This window comes from Theropithecus gelada, chromosome 11, assembly GCF_003255815.1.
Source record: "Theropithecus gelada isolate Dixy chromosome 11, Tgel_1.0, whole genome shotgun sequence".
Classification (NCBI taxonomy): domain Eukaryota; kingdom Metazoa; phylum Chordata; class Mammalia; order Primates; family Cercopithecidae; genus Theropithecus; species Theropithecus gelada.
The window spans coordinates 95,523,697-95,540,736 of record NC_037679.1 but is presented as its reverse complement, the minus strand read 5'-3'; the positions used below and the strand labels follow the sequence as shown (position 1 = coordinate 95,540,736).

General features: G+C 38.8%; 1 protein-coding gene across 1 annotated transcript in view; it reads right to left on the bottom strand.

The window, feature by feature from the left end:
- LOC112634992 (pregnancy zone protein-like) overlaps window positions 1-17,040 on the bottom strand; it is a 74,222-nt gene that overhangs the window by 24,695 nt on the left and 32,487 nt on the right. The window contains exons 18-35 of the mRNA XM_025402871.1: window positions 16,188-16,323; window positions 15,436-15,664; window positions 14,805-14,931; window positions 14,484-14,605; window positions 14,215-14,266; window positions 8,216-8,299; window positions 7,501-7,677; window positions 7,130-7,217; window positions 6,321-6,477; window positions 5,860-5,934; window positions 5,394-5,571; window positions 4,730-4,953; window positions 3,627-3,845; window positions 3,320-3,450; window positions 2,858-2,948; window positions 2,254-2,322; window positions 1,447-1,549; window positions 578-619 (exon numbers count right to left, since the gene is read on the bottom strand). Of these exons, the coding sequence (XP_025258656.1) occupies window positions 578-619; window positions 1,447-1,549; window positions 2,254-2,322; window positions 2,858-2,948; window positions 3,320-3,450; window positions 3,627-3,845; window positions 4,730-4,953; window positions 5,394-5,571; window positions 5,860-5,934; window positions 6,321-6,477; window positions 7,130-7,217; window positions 7,501-7,677; window positions 8,216-8,299; window positions 14,215-14,266; window positions 14,484-14,605; window positions 14,805-14,931; window positions 15,436-15,664; window positions 16,188-16,323 (2,304 nt within the window). The remainder of the gene's footprint in view (window positions 1-577; window positions 620-1,446; window positions 1,550-2,253; window positions 2,323-2,857; window positions 2,949-3,319; window positions 3,451-3,626; window positions 3,846-4,729; window positions 4,954-5,393; window positions 5,572-5,859; window positions 5,935-6,320; window positions 6,478-7,129; window positions 7,218-7,500; window positions 7,678-8,215; window positions 8,300-14,214; window positions 14,267-14,483; window positions 14,606-14,804; window positions 14,932-15,435; window positions 15,665-16,187; window positions 16,324-17,040) is intronic.

Sequence of the window (17,040 nt, the reverse complement as noted above, 5' to 3'; positions counted from 1 at the left end):
ACTTCGTAACTTTTAATTATTTTTAATGATAGGGATGTTCTCCATTTTTCATATTTCACAGTGGAGATGCAAAGGTTTCATGGCAAATTCTATGTCAAAGGTGAACCCTGTCAATCAGCCTAAAGGAAGGTCCTACAGGCTGAGCCTTTCATGCTGTGCTATATGGATAATTACAGTGACAAATTTTTTGACTTTAGTATACACTTAGAAATATCCCAGAAAGGTTATAGGTGATGAATGTATCACCACTGGGTATAGAATGGAAACTACATATTAGATAATTTAGTTTTTATACACGGCAAATTCTTAGATTCATCTTCAAACAAGTCACCCCAGACACCAGTAATTGTATTAACTTGCATTTTTTTTCTGAGAAATGCTATAATACATTTGATATAGTTCAATTTATATACAGTACATCAGGGGTTTTTTAGGATATAGAAAGGATACAGTCATCTCAAGAAGCAGTCTTATGCAGAGAACTGAGATGCTTATTTGTTCTGAAGTTGGGATTAGACTTTACTGTTTAACTGAGATACTTATTTATTTTCTTTCAATTGAATCATTAATACTTTACCAGCACTGCAAGGGGCACTGTATTCTTCAAAGGTGAATTCATCTGAAACACAGACATTAATGGAGAGAAAGAGTGAAGACATTCAGACATAAGCACCTAAGATGTGAATCGTAAATAAACTATGTAAGCCAAGAAAGAAAGTAGAAAGCATCGCTATAGAGCTAATAAAAATGATTTCTCTATTAAGCTGTTTGGGATTGGTGGGAGGAAACCAAGAGAAAATCTGGCTTGGGAGCAGAATTGAGAGGCCGGGTACACAGGTGGTGTGCCTGAATATAGTTACAGGACCCCACAGATAGTGCCTTTTCACAGCTGTATTTTTCTCATTGGAACTGCACCTTGCCCTCTGAACCTTCCCTTCATCAAAGAACAGTTTTAGCACTACCATCATGCTACGATGGTGGTTAATTTTCTAGCTCAAAGCCATGAGCACATCAAACTATTTCCTGATATATTACGAAGTTCCCCAAATTGTGTGAGACTATCCGAAGCACAAGTCAAAAACAGATCAAATTTTTCATGTCAGGCATCAGCACTGAGATGCGTTTTTTCAGTTACCATACTCTTTTTATCTCTTTGGAATAATTCAGCCCAGGACAAACAACTTTATAGGGAAATTTAGATAGAATGGATCCTCTCATTGCCTTATGGTCAATTTATAAGAATGACTCTAAGACTTGTTTAGTGGGGGGACACGAGAGGTTCATATACAAGAACATGATTACTCAGTGCGCACAAACTCACCTTTTCCTCCAGTGAAACACTGTGGAGTTTTGCTTTAGTTAAGGCAATCCTTTACTGGGTTAGTAGCTTTTTTTTTGTTTTTGTTTTTGTTTTCCATTTTAAAGCTCAGCATGTCTGAAGCTTACCTGTCTCATAATAATCATAGGCTTTTACTGTAGCTGGTTTTAAATTCTTTATTTGGATGTCTTGTTCCACAAAGAAGGAAAAATTCAGGGTTTGATGGGTTAGCTGGGGGGACAGGAAAACAATTAGAATCAAAGGTTAGTTAATCTTTGATTAACTAGTTACTAGTTGCTGTCCTCTCTTCATAAGATATTATCAAACCCTGTAGTTATGCTATACACATCTGTACCAGAACCTATGAAAAGAAAGGGGACTTCCGTGACCTGCATAACATACTAAAAGACAGATAAAAGAAGGACAAAAGAGACAATTTTGTAGACAGCCAAACGTAATAAATCAAGCCTGTTGACAGTCCAGGCTTCATTTCTTTTTTCTTTTTTTGGGGGGAGGGGGGCAGGGACCGAGTCTCGCTCTGTTGCCCAGGCTAGAATACAGTGGCACGATCTCGGCTCACTGCGACCTCTGCCTCCCGGGTTCAAGCAATTCTCCTGCCTCAGCCTCTCAAGTAGCTGGGACTACAGGCACCTGCCACTGTGCCCAGCTAATTTTTGTATTTTTAGTAAAGATGAGATTTCACCATCTTGGCCAGGCTGGTCTTGAACTCCTGACCTCGTGATCTACCTGCCTTGGCCTCCCAAAGTGCTGGGATTACAGGTGTGAGCCACTGTGCCAGGCCGGCTTCATTTCTTTTTATAGCCACTTTGTCCTCTCTCACCTGTATATGTGAACAGCACTATATGGAACCTGTTATGGTTTGTTAGAACCTCTAGTTGTTACTCCAGATCTAGCAGAGTCACAGAAAGTCTTACCTTTTCAAAGTAGATTAGGACATGGTTGATGCTCACTTCAGTCCTCTGAATCTGAGGCTGTTTCTGGAGCTGTTGATCAAGAGAATAAGCCAGAAATATGGAATGAGAAAATGTTATACTGGCAGTAGTTTTCAGGAATTTACGATATAAACAGCTTCGCAGGAGCATCCAAACTACCAATTTTGATTTCTTCAAGAATAATAATGATAATAACAATAGCAATATTTATTGAACTTTTATTCTCTATATATGCTATAAGTGTATGTGCAGATACATATATGTGAGAGAGATATATATATATGCATGCACATACACATATATCCTTTTCTCTTTTTATATATATGTGGAAAATAATTCCATACCATTCCATATAACTAGGTGTCTTGGGGCCTGTTGGAATATTATTTATCATGTTTCTGACTTATACCCTATACCTGACACCATATAATCATGATACACACTATTAAAATGATAGAGACACCCTTTAGAGAAGCAATTTTGAGGGAGCACACCTCTTGAAAAGTGCATCAATAAAGTCAAACTGACAACGATAAATGGCAGCATTTACCATGACTTTGCTATTTGTAAGGGATCTAGGGATTACCTGTTTAACTGATGGTTTCATAGGTATGAAGCCTGATACCATCTTCACGTCAACAATGACCATGTTGGAACTGGGTCGGTCCCCAGTATAACTATAAAGTCAATGCATAGGAATAAGGAAGTCAAACAAAATTTCTTGGAATTCATTCAAGACAAACTCTCTCTTTACCTTCTATTTCTAACACTAAGTTACTGTATCTACTGTATCTGTTTCTGTTATGGTTGTTTGGAAAACCCATCATTTTAGGCTCACACTCTTCAGGTATTGTAATACCATATTCTCAATGTTAACGCTTTGTCTTGTTAATAAACACTGCAAGAAATTTTCTTGTAATAAACACTGCAAGAATTCCATATTCATTATGTGTGGCTTTGGAGAGTGGAGTTTCTCCACATAAGAAAATCAATTTCTCCATATTCTATTAGGTTGGTGCAAAAAGTCTGGTCACGATCTAGGATTTACCTAATGTTGATGTGAATCTGGAACTTTCTGTGAGCATCCACTCCATCACAATTCATGGGGAGAGTATTAACCTGCAGAGCAAAGGGTGCTTTCCCTTCTTTCTTGGGAAGGATGTTATATCTCAGGCATGTCTAAAACAAATGGAAAAAAAATCCTTAATTTTTACACTCAAATTATCTCATAATCTGTTCCAGATGATTCATACCATTCCTTAGCACACGCTTCTTTTTCTTATTTTGAAATTCAAATATAACTCTTGAAACTTTCTCTCCCACTTGCAGCATCTCCTAAACCCCAGCAGTCTCACCTGGAGGTACACACATCCCGACCCTGACACGGTTGTGCTGTACTCCCCCGGAAGCTCTGGTAACCGGACCTCCTGCAGCACTAGGCGGTTGCCATCATCTACTTGGAAGTTTTTAGAAAAGGTGTGTGAAGATTTGATGGTGACCAAAGCTGCTTTCTCACTTTTACTGAAAGTTGCTGTTCCATATTTGGAGAGGGCTTGAAGAGCCACCACTGTGTCCTGAAAAAAAAAAAATGAGTAGAGAAATCACAGAAGAGGAAAGTAACAAACGCACACTGAATGTAAACCATAACAACACTGTTCTTTCTTCAGAATTATTTAGTCATAAACGCAGTCCGCTAACTCTATTTCAATTTAGTTCAATCTGGTTAGTAATGATAAACTATTGCAGATACTTTGAAAGTAAATTTTTAAAGTTTCTTCATTCAGCTAGTTTACAATATACATGTGGTGATAAGACTTAGATATTTGACACAAGCACAGGTTATTTCAATAATTTATAAATTTATGTAACAATATTTGTTATAAAAGGTCAGAGAAGAGAGAAGAAAATATGGGTTCGAACAGTAAGAGAAGAGTGAAGAAGGTGAGAAATAAGATTATCTCTGAATAATGAGCAGGGTTTATGTAGACAGAAGAGAGGTATCGGGGGGGACCTGGGTGGGGAACGCTCTATGTGAAGTAATGGAAACTGCAGTGAGCTAATTCCAGAAGAAGCAAAGGGATCTGCCTAATCAGATTGGTGTGCTCATGTTTACTGGTGAGAGGAAATATTATTGATAAAATATTAGATAATTTTAGGCTTTGGGTGAAAAATGATTTATTTTCTAAGGGAAGTAATCCCATGAAAACATTGCTTTGTGAAAACAAACCTACCCGCGTGGTTGCGGGTCCCCTAGGGAGTTAAGAGAGGAGACAGTATCAAAAGGACAGAGCAGTAATCCATACATAAGATAGTAAGGCTGGAACTTGTCTGCTGATGGAGGGATGGAGAAAGTGTGAATTAGAAATACCAACTATCCTATTCTTCAACTCCCAGAAGATGGCTGTATCTTCATACATGTGAATGTATTTATGTTTCCTTCTAGAGTCTCCCCACAGACCTGAGTGGAAGAGAAGCCCCCTTGGGGATTTTGCTGCTTGGTAATCCACTTCACAATACGTGATGCCACAGACAGGTCCTCTGAAGATGGGGCGGGCTGGACAGTAAGATAGGTAAGGAGCACGTAAGATGTCATCTCCACTTCTGCAGAGGGAGCCCGTGGTTGAGAATAGAGGGTCTTAGCTTCTTGAAGTTTCCCAGGACGTTGCCAGTGGATTGAATCCTCTTTGACATAGAAAAGGGTAGAATTTTTAGCTTAAGGGATGATTTCAAAATCTAATCCATAAGTGATGATAATAATTATAGTTCACCTAATAAATTGACATTTCATTTTAATGAAGTGAAAGCATTAAACAAAGTGAAATTATTAAATAGTCACTATCAAACAAATCCTTGTCAAGAAAGTAAAGTTCCAGAGAATAACATTGAGCTTTTGTGTCTACTACATGTGTGTGTGATATTAGAAGCTGGGACTGTATAGAGTCTATACTGTGTGGATTAATAAAATGATCCATGTTATCCAGAGACTTCAAGTCTTAGATCAATGATAATTATTCTGTCATTAAATTAAGGCAGCATGATAGGCATGAGCTCAGTAGAGGCATCCTTCCTTCTTTTGGTCACTGGTGGTTGTTAGAAGTAAACTTTGCAGTAGCAACTCTTACCTTCTTTCACAGCCTCTCTGTTTAATGATTCAAGCAACTCTCTTCGTTTGACCTTGTTTCCTGCTAGGGCAAAGGCATAGGCCAATAATGCTTTGGTGTAGACAAGACTTCCTTGGTCCTCTGAGGTGGAGCTCCAGGCCGTTTCAAGGCAGGATAGGGCACTGCGGACCACTGCGTGCTATAAAGAAGATGAAAGGCTATTGTAAAATAGCAGAACTAGGCAAATGAGCTATCCCCAGGCTAACTGCAGATTAAAAACCCTAATGTGTCTGTGTAACCTCACAGTTCTGACCAGAGAGGAGTTTCCTCTGCTGCTTCCAAAAGGATCTGGTCCTTTACATTCCATTGAAATAAAACAAAATTAAATACCATAAAAATCACAATTAATTTCCCTCAGGGATTCATCAGATCATAATTTTATTATTTACATGTGTGAAGGAGGTACAGGGGATGTGCTTGAACATACAGTGGCAGGCAGTGGCATCTCCAGCAAAGCAATGGTGATGTAGGCAGAGAGTGTCAACTCATCGTTCACCCCACCCTGTAAGGATCAGAGGCAGAGACTCAAACACTTCAATAGTCACAAGACACCATCTGCTAACACTTCCTTTTCACATCTTCACTAGATGGTTTCTTGTCTTGTGCTAGATTGTTGATTTTCTCCCCTTCCTCCTCTACCCTAAAATTCTTGAGTGTGTCCCAAATCACCTTCCCTCACTTTTTATAGTATGTTCGGCTTTGAGGTTTTTTTGAACACTATTTTCATTCAATAACAAACTACTAAGGCATTGCTAGATTTCAGGAGATTTAGAGTCCACCATTCCTCCTGAAATTTATGTCGCAATGACTGAAGGACTCAATTCAAACATCATTTCCTCCCATATATCACTATCTTCGGGACCAGAACAAAAATAGAGAAGGCATCACCTTAATGGCATTGTTCAGCAGTGATCCAGAGCCTTCGAAACAACCATCTGCCTTTTGTCTCCGTGAAAGCCAGGTAAGGGCATCCCTGATGTGTGAGTACTCCACAAAGATGTACGATTGGGCTTGAGCAAAGGACTTGAGCACAAATGCAGTGAGCCTGTCCAGCAAAACAGAGACACAGACATGAAGACCACCTCACTTTTACAGCTCGCTTTGCACACTGCCTCCAGACATTGCTCTTCACAATTCAGTGGAGAAGATTACTGGGAGGAATTGATGGGAAAACAGTATATAAGAGCGGAATATACTCTAGTCCAACAAACATCTCAATATCTTTTATTCTCTCTCAACTTTATTGGTTTCTCTGAGATGATGTTTTAAAAATTTTTTGTTGTGAAACATTTGTTGGAGTCTCTAAGCCCCCCCACCATGAAAGCTGCATTTCCAGAATGACTTTTCCTGATTTTACTGCATCACGGTCTCCTTCTGTCCTCCCCCTCCTCTCCTTTTTTAATGCACAGTGTGGGAGCTTCTTCCTCGGTCATTTTATAGAGTGAAGAGTGACATTTTCTGCTCTATATTTCCATTTAGAAGATCCTTATTTCACCATTTTCAGCTGTGTTATCACAGCACGTAAGCTTTCAGAGATGAAACCGTGAGATTACCCAACTGGAATGATACATACAGCATATGCATTATTTAAAGATTAACAATTTTCCACAAAAAACTCCAGATATTAGAGAGTAGCTGTTTCTAGAATCCTGAAATATCATGGATCTACAGAGAGCATAGGGAAAAAATAATCTTACCAAGTGTTTCCCTGACTGCTACCGTCATTGTCCCCAAAGGTGCTGTAGGAACCATCTCTGTGCTTATAATTCAATTGCCTTTGGTACCCTGAAGAGGAAGTTTTCATAGATTTATTGAAATGGCAAAGACACTGGAGGATTATTAAGCCTTTTTCTCAGTGCTGTTAGGAATCATAGGGTAACTAATATTTAGTTAAAATCTCCCCCAATCCCCAATCACAGGCTTGATGATAGTATTGAATTTTCTACTTGTATATTGGGACATTTTATTGAAAATCACAGCAATGACTATCAAATCTTAATGAAAGAGATTTTAGTTCACCAAAAATATTTAAGAGAGTATGGCTTTTCCTTCTGAGGTAATCTCTCACCACTGATGAGGTAGCTAGTGGCTTTGGCCTTGATCTTCTCTGTCAGCTGTCGTGTCTCATTGAGATAGTTTAGAACATAAATGTTAGGGACAAAAAGGACCATATTCTGCTCTCCACAACCATAGGGCATCTGGAGAAGGTTCTGAAGGTTTTGCACTACAGAGCCTAGTATATCACCTGTGGAATGAAAGTTGTAAAGAAATCAGATATGGTTTGTATTGGGCTAGGAAAATAGATTATCAGCTAACTGAGAGGTCAAATGGCCTATATAGGGAAGGACAAGAAGACTAAAAAAGGTGAAAAAAACAAGAAATAGGGAGAAAAACAAAAAGTGAGAAAATAAAGTAGATGGTTTAAGGATGGAGAAAGCAGGGAAGAAACTGAATGGTAGGTGATCTATCTTTTCTCGTGGGCCATATGTCTGGTAAAACTCAACCACAATCATTTTCAAATTGACTTGGAAGCACTACCACCTAGTAAATTGCTAGAAGACGAGGGCACAGAGAGGTGACCCTTTCTTTTTAGAATATATCAAGGCATAATATGTAGCACAACATCTATTCAAGCCCCTTTCCAACTGTAACATAGTGTAACCCTTAGTGCTTTCTCTCAATCCAATGCCTGCTGTCAGAGACTTCAGTAATGACGGAAGGCGAGGCCTATGCACTAGAATTACACAGCTAGACAGCTGCTTCCCTTGGGCTGAAAGACTCACCCAAAACTGAATATGTTGCCCTAGGAGATCCTTCAACCACATTTGAAGGAACATTCAGTGACACCTTTTCAGGTACTCCAGTATCTAATGGAAGAAGACAAACACATATAAAGGAGGGGAAATTATGAATCATGTTTCTCTACATCATCTAAATCCAAACTTTTATTTTCCTTGGTCATTATATAACTTTTTTTTTTTTTGAGACAGAGTCTCCCTCTGTCACCCAGGCCAAAGTGCAGTGGCGTGATTTCACTGCAACCTCTGCTTCCTGGGTTCGAACGATTCTTGTGCCTGAGTCACCTAAATATCTGGGATTACAGGCATGCACCACCACGCCTGACTAATTTCTGTATTTTTTGTAGGGACAGAGTTGGCCAGGCTGGTCTTGAACTTCTGATCTCAAGCGATTTGCCCGCCTCCATCTCCCAAATTGCTGAGATTACAGGTGTGAGCCACCATGCCTGGCTCGGTTATTATATAATTTCTTTGATACAGTCCAAGTTTCTCTTAAAGCTATGATTCATCTCTGTGAAGTTCATATTCATCACATACATTTGTGCTAAATTTCTATGGCTTTTCCTATAGGCATATACTTATGGTATACTTATTTCCTTCTCTTCATGACTACTGTTAATGCTTTCCAAGAATTACATTCATTCTATTGATTTGTATTCAGTGTATACTATGTACCAGGTTCTAAGTGCAATGATACCGAAACTTTCAAAACAAATTTCCTGGCCTCCTGGAGATTTCAGTTTTAGGGGAAGAGTAAGATAAAAAAAAAAACAAAAAACCAAGAGTATATTTAGTATGCTAGATGTTGATAAGTGCTATAGAGAAAATTAAAGCAGGGTAAGTGTTTCTATGGTGAGCTAGTAAAACAAGGCAGATCAGGAAGTGCAGGATGTAGGGAGGGGGCTCCCTATGGAAAAGCTCATTGATAGAAAGTCCTATGTGAGCAGAGACTCTAAGTAAGTCAAGGAGCCAGATTTATCCAAACCTGGAGGAAGACACTTCCCGGAAAAAGGAACAAAAAGTAAAAGGACTCCAGAGACTGAAGAATGCCGGATGTATTCCAGTAGGAAGAAGGAGGTCAGTGTGGCCGGCATGGGGTGAGCAAAGGAGAGGTTAGGAAGATGTGAAGTCATGGGGTAGCAAGGGTTTCTTTTTTAAAAAACTTTTTTATTATACTTTAAGTTCTAGGGTACATGTGCACAACATGCAGGTTTCTTACATATGTATACATGTGCCATGTTGGTGTGCTGTGCCCATTAACTTGTCATTTACATTAGGTATATCTCTTAATGCTATCCCTCCCCACTCCCCCCACCTCACGACAGGCCCCAGTGTGTGACGTTCCCTGCCCTGTGTACAAGTGTTCTCACTGTTCAATTCCCACCTATGAGTGAGAACATGTGGTGTTTGGTTTTCTGTCCTTGTGATAGTTTGCTGAGAATGATGGTTTCTAGCTGCATCCATGTCCCTACAAAGGACACAAACTCATCCTTTTTTATGAGTGCATAGTATTCCATGGTGTATATGTGACACATTTTCTTAATTCAGTCTGTCACTGATGGATATTTGGGTTGATTCCAAGTCTTTGCTATTGTGAATAGTGCTGCAATAAACATACGTATGCATGTGTCTTTATAGCAGCATGATTTATAATCCTTTGGGTATATACCCAGTAATGCAATGGCTGGATCAAGTGGTATTTCTTATTCTAGATCCTAGAGGAATCACCACACTGTCTTCCACAATGGTTGAACTAATTTACAGTCCCACAAACAGTGTAAATGTGTTCCTATTTCTCCACATCCTCTCCAGCACCTGTTGTTTTTTGACTTTTTAATGATCGCCATTCTAACTGGTGTGAGATGGTATCTCATTGTGGTTTTGATTTGCATTTCTCTGATGGCCAGTGATGATGAGCATTTTTTCATGTGTCTGTTGGCTGCATAAATGTCTTCTTTTGAAAAGTGTCTGTCCATATCCTTTGCCCACTTTTTGATGGGGTTGTTTTTTTCTTGTAAATTTGTTTGAGTTCTTTGTAGGTTCTGGATATTAGCCCTTTGTCAGATGAGTAGATTGCAAAAATTTTTTCCCATTCTGTAGGTTGCCTGTTCACTCTGGTGGTAGTTTGGTAGCTTCTTTTGCTGTGCAGAAGCTCTTTACTTTAATTGGATCCCATTTGTCAATTTTGGCTTTTGTTGTCATTACCTTTGGTGTTTTAGACATGAAGTCCTTGCCCATGCCTATGTCCTGAATGGTATTACCTAGGTTTTCTTCTTGGGTTTTTATGGTTTTAGGTCTAACATTTACGTCTCTAATCCATCTTGAATTAATTTTCGTATAAGATGTAAGGAAGGGATCCAATTTCAGCTTTCTACCTATGACTAGCCAGTTTTCCCAGCACCATTTATTAAATAGGGAATCCTTTCCGCATTTCTTGTTTTTGTCAGGTTTGTCAAAGATCAGATGGTTGTAGATGTGTGGTATTATTTCTGAGGGCTCTGTTCTGTTCCATTGGTCTATATCTCTGTTTTGGTACCAGTACCATGCTGTTTTGATTACTGTAGCCTTGTAGTATAGTTTGAAGTCAGGTAGCATGATGCCTCCAGCTTTGTTCTTTTGGCTTAGGATTGTCTTGGCAATGCAGGCTCTTTTTTGGTTCCATATGAACTTTAAAGTAGTTTTTTCCAATTCTGTGAAGAAAGTCATTGGTAGCTTGATGGGGATGGCATTGAATCTATAAATTACCTTGGGCAGTATGGCCATTTTCACGATATTGATTCTTCCTATCCATGAGCATGACATGTTCTTCCATTTGTTTGTGTCCTCTTATTTCATTAAGCAGTGTTTTGTAGTTCTCCTTGAAGAGGTCCTTCACATCCCTTGCAAGTTGGATTCCGAGGTATTTTATTCTCTTTGAAGCAATTGTGAATGGGAGTTCACTCATGATTTGGCTCTCTGTTTTTCTGTTATTGGTGTATAAGAATGCTTGTGATTTTTGCACATTGATTTTGTATCCTGAGACTTTGCTGAAGTTGCTTATGAGCTTAAGGAGATTTTGGGCTGAGATGATGGGGTTTTCTAAATATACAATCATGTCATCTGAAAACAGGGACAATTTGACTTCTTTTCCTAATTGAATACCCTTTATTTATTTCTCCTGCCTGATTGCCCTGGCCAGAACTTCCAACACTATGTTGAATAGGAGTGGTGAGAGAGGGTATCCCTATCTTGTGCCAGTTTTCAAAGGGAATGCTTCCAGTTTTTGCCTATTCAGTATGATATTGGCTGTGGATTTGTCATAGATCTTATTATTTTGAGATACGTTCCATCAATACCGAATTTACTGAGAGTTTTTAGCATGAAGGACTGTTGAATTTTGTCAAAGGCTTTTTCTGCATCTATTGCGATAATCATGTGGTTTTTGTCTTTGGTTCTGTTTATATGCTGGATTATGTTTATTGATTTGCATATGTTGAACCAGCCTTGCATGCCAGGGATGAAGCCCACTTGATCATGGTGGATAAACTTTTTGATGTGCTGCCGGATTTGGTTTGCCAGTATTTTATTGAGGATTTTTGCACCGATGTTCATCAAGGATATTGGTCTGAAATTCTCTTTTTTTGTTGTGTCTCTGCCAGGCTTTGGTATCATGATGATGTCGGCCTCATAAAATGAGTTAGGGAGTGTTCCCTCCTTTTCTATTGATTGGAATAGTTTCAGAAAGAATGGTACCAGCTCCTCCTTGTACCTCTGGTAGAATTCAGTTGTGAATCCGTCTGGTCCTGGACTTTTTTTTGATTGGTAGGCTATTAATTATTGCCTCAATTTCAGAGCCTGCTATTGGTCTATTCAGGGATTCAACTTCTTTCTGGTTTAGTCTTGGGAGAGCGTATGTGTCCAGGAATTTATCCATTTCTTCTAGGTTTTCTAGTTCATTTGTGTAGAGGTGTTTATAGTATCCTCTGATGATAGTTTGTATTTCTGTGAGATTGGTGGTGATATCCCCTTTATCATTTTTTATTGTGTCTATTTGATTCTTCTCTCTTTTCTTCTTTATTAGTCTTGCTAGCAGTCTATCAACTTTGTTGATCTTTTCAAAAAACCAGCTCCTGGATTCATTGATTTTTTGAAGGGTTTTTTGCATCTCTATCTCCTTCAGTTCTGCTCTGATCTTAGTTATTTCTTGACTTTTGCTAGCTTTTAAATGTGTTTGCTCTTGCTTTTCTAGTTCTTTTAATTGTGATGTTAGGGTGTCAATTTTAGATCCTTCCTGCTTTCTCTTGTGGGCAGTTAGTGCTATAAATTTCCCTCTACACACTGCTTTAAATGTGTCCCAGAGATTCTGGTATGTTGTATCTTTGTTCTCAATGGTTTCAAAGAACATCTTTATTTCTGCCTTCATTTTGTTATGTACCCAGCAGTCATTCAGGAGCAGATTGTTCAGTTTCCATGTAGTTGAGCAGTTTTGAGTGAGTTTCTTAATCCCGAGTTCTAGTTTGATTGCACTGTGGTCTGAGAGAAAGTTTGTTATAATTTCTGTTCTTTTACATTTGCTGAGGAGTGCTTTACTTCCAACTATTTGGTCAATTTTGGAATATGTGCACTGTGGTGCTGAGAAGAATGTATATTCTGTTGATTTGAGGTGGAGAGTTCTGTAGATATCTATTAGGTCCACTTGGTGCAGAGCTGAGTTCTAATTGCATTAAAAGTTTACACTTTAACTTTGGGGGGATATGGGAGATTCCTGAAAGGGTTAGAGAAGACAAGATACACTATCTGACACATGCTTTAAAGGATCCCTCTCGCTGAAGGGGAACAAGAAAAGATGATCAGGAGACCAGTTAGAAAGCTATTGAGAGCCTGCAAGAGAAAGGACTAGAATCGTAGAGATGGAGAGAAGTGGGTAGATTCCGGATATAATTTGAAGGTGAAATTGACTAGATTTGTGCATGGATTGGGTAGGGAGTATAAGGGAAAGAATGTAGTAAAGAAGAACTCCAAAGTGTTTCTCTCCCAGCAAGTAGAAGAACAGATTTTTCATCATCTGAGATGAAGGAAATTGAAGGAGGAGCAGGTTTGTGAGGAAGAGCTGATTCTCAGTTTTAAACTTGCTAATTTTGATATGCCTATGAGACCTACAAGCCTGTAAGCGGAGAGGAGTGGGCAGTTGAACACATAAGTTTGAGTTCAGGAAAAAGGTGTGGATCCAAGTTGTATACTTTTGGACACAAGTACATAGTTGTTATTAAAGCCATTGACTAGATGATTTTATCAAGGGATCTTCATATAGAGAGGAGAGATCTGCAGACTAAGCATTATCGTCAAGATGATTATAGATGGCACCGAGTTGCATTTTTAATGATAATTTAAATAAACTTAAAAAAGTGTTAGCTTTTCCCTCTCTCTTTCAATATAGTGGTAATTTTTATATTGTTATATTAATGATATTAGTAAAATGTTGGTTTTCTATACAAGTTAGTGACCTGGAGTTCCTCTTAAAATAACTTGTTTAAGTAAAAACCTGAGTGCATTTAAACTGTTAATTGAATGGTAAATCATACTAGCGTCACACAGATATTTCAATATTTTGAACACGGTTTAGAAAGACATTTGAGAAACAGATGTATCAGAAAGAATACTGTCCTGACGTCAACAGCCTCAGTCCTTATTATTAGGCAAAAGCTTTTAAGCTTTTAATCAAGACTTTTATTTCTCTATGCCCATTTCTTTATTCTTAAAATACAATAATAATACTTTAAACTGAAAAGTACTTTCTATTTATTTCCCTAAGAAAGTTGGGGCTCATTCCAAGTGGTTTTCATTAGGACAATGTTTTTCATCAAATGTACTTAGATTTTGAGGAGGGTAAGAGTTTCTCTCTCTCTCTCTCTCTTAGAGAAAAGCATGCCTCCAAAAGACATTCCACAGCTGTATACTCTGGCAAGTCACTTAACATGAAATTTTTCTCTATTTATTACACTTACCTGATGCACACAGCAGCGTGTTGAAAGTTTCCTCCTTTGCTATTCCTTCAGGCTTTATATTGACAAAAAATAAAAAAAAAAGTAAAGCAATACTGAATGTATAAAAGAAAAATTAAACACTTGAAAGCAAAGGAGAAAATGCTGGTGAAAAATTGGATTGCAGATCTATCCACATTCTTGGGAATTAAATGTCACTGTCAGATGCATATTAGATAACACTGTATGAAATAATAAGGGCTCTGAGACTCACAGAGAGTAAACTCACATACCTCAACTAGTAAGGGCTTGACTACAGTGTCCTTCTGCACAAGTGGTGGGACATCAGTCAACTCATTGTTACACGCTTCCTGAGAATGCATGGCTTCTGCAGTAGCTGTGAAATTCACCTTTCCTGGGGAACAAAGTTCTTAAGAGTTAAATGGTGATTTTAATTGAACGGTTTCTTCTTTTTCAGTTTCCCCAGTGTATCTAGTGGTTGTCTTCCTCTTGATTAGTATTAAAGGAGGAGAAAAAGTATGTATTGGGGTCAGTGCAGAAAAACAATCATCTGAGCACACGAAGTGGAATTTGCTAATAGCGTTACTACTCACCCAGTGACTTTGGAGTCACAGTCCAGGACACGGTTTTCCGCCCATTTCTACAGACACAGTGAGATTCTTCATTCTTCTCTGTTGGGACAGCCAGGAAAGTGGAAGAGACTTCTAGCTGCACAATGACCTGTCCCCCCACACCCAAGCACAAGTTTATGAAGGGACGCAGAACAGGATGAATACTGGGGAATATGCTGTGTGCATCAGGTAAGTGGACTGAGGGACAACGTCCGTCCGTCTGGAGGCGCTGAGAAGCTATGCAAACATGACCAGCTGTATCAGACACTTTGTAGTTTAGGTGTTTGAAACAAGAAAATGGAAAAACTGACAGGAATTAGGATAAATGTTTAGGATTTAGCCTTGTGCCAACAGAAGAAAGAGGTGTTTAGTGAAAAACATGAAGCAACCAGGTGGACATAATGTCTGAATTTAGGAATACACAGATGTAGGAGCCTGAATGAATATAACCTTACCACCTTGGACCTGTCAGGTACCTTTTCTTTTAGTACCAGGTCTGTTCCAAAATTAGGTTATGTCATATGCAGTTCTGATTTCCTGGGTTACCTAGGAGACCTGGTAATGAATGGTGACTATCTTCTATTCTCATTCACTTCCAGAGAAGTGCCCTTACCCGAATGCAAATGGACAAGTAGTTAAACACAGTGGCTTTGAGTGTGAAGGCTTCTCCTCGCACCACAGAATAAGGGAGGGTGAGTTCCAGGAAGAAAGGCTGGAAGGCTTGAAGAGACACGACAGGAGAGAGGCCAAACCCTGTGGTTCCAGACAAGCAGAATGCGCTGGCCCTCCACTCCGTGATGGTGTCAGGGACCTGCATCACCAGGTCTCTTACACCTGATGAGCTAGTGAAGGAGCAGAGAAGAGGAGTGTGAGCAAATCTCTCTCTCTCTCTCTCTCTTTTTTTTTTTTTTAACACAAAGCATGGGTGATCCTAGAACATGATAACTCAGTAACCTAGTGTGGTAAATGCTAAACTTGATCTAAGGGTTGGTGTTCCTGGTAAAGTCTTAAAGTTTTTTTTGTCCCTACCTCCCTTAGTCCCTCCTTTCCTCCCTCCCTTTCTTTCTTCCTTTTTTCTTTCATTCTTTCCTTCCTTTTGTTGTTTCTTCCAATCTCCCTCCCCTCCCCTTCCCTTTCCTTTATTTAAGAGGGCTGGTAGCATCCTACTTTCTATTATTTATCTATAGACCAAATTAGAAAAAAAATTAGCATTGTTTAATTATGAAATAAATGAACTATCAACCTAAATATTTACCAGCAAAGAGCAGAACAGAACTAAAAGGATCAGGAATCCAGGATAAAGTCAGTCATACAGCAGGATTCAAACCCTTTCCTAAACTAAATTCCAGGCAACACACAACTTACTCGACTACTACCAAATCCCAGATCCAGGTCTCAGGGAAGTACTTCCGGACTATCTCTTCCACTTGCAATATCTGAGGTTCTTCTTCGACCATTGGGCACATTATTTCTCCTAGGGGTAAGCCTCGCAGACCTGCTCCTGGAAGACAACACACAGGCCTCAGTGTGAACCTCATTTTTTATAATCAATTTCTTATTGCTGCCTTATTTCTCAAGTGGAATAAGGTCATATGCTCAGGGAATGTTTATTATTGGAACAATTTAATCTATCAGCTTGTTATTTTGTTCACTTTCCCATAGAAAAGCTAATCCTATTTTTTCTTCAAACAGAATCTAGAGCTAAATATATTTTTCTTTATAAATAAAAACAAATGACCTGTACATGTACCTCCTGAATCTAAAATAAAAGTTGATTAAAAAAAAACAAATGTAGCTCTCTCTAGGATGATTATTCAACTGGTGAAGGGAAGGATAAAGAGTAATTTAATACATCAAATACGCTTTTACACTGAAATTGTGTTCATATGTCTTCTGTTTGCAGTGAGAATCAAACAAGAGGAATGGATATTAGTTAAGCAAGATGATTTCAGGAATGATTTTTTGTTTGTTTGTTTCAACATTGAATTAATATGGAGATATAAACAATAAGCAAAAGGATTCAGTGGAGTATGTGGTATAGACAATGGGGAGTCAGGAATGAAAAGACAATCAACTTTAGTTAGGCTGGAAAAGACTTAACCAAAGCGGAACCTAAGATGATCATTCATGGATGGGAGGCGGAGGAGAATGGGGAGGCATTCCCGGGAAACGACTGTGCAAACATATACGCCAAGGTGGAAGGGTGCTTCACAGGGAT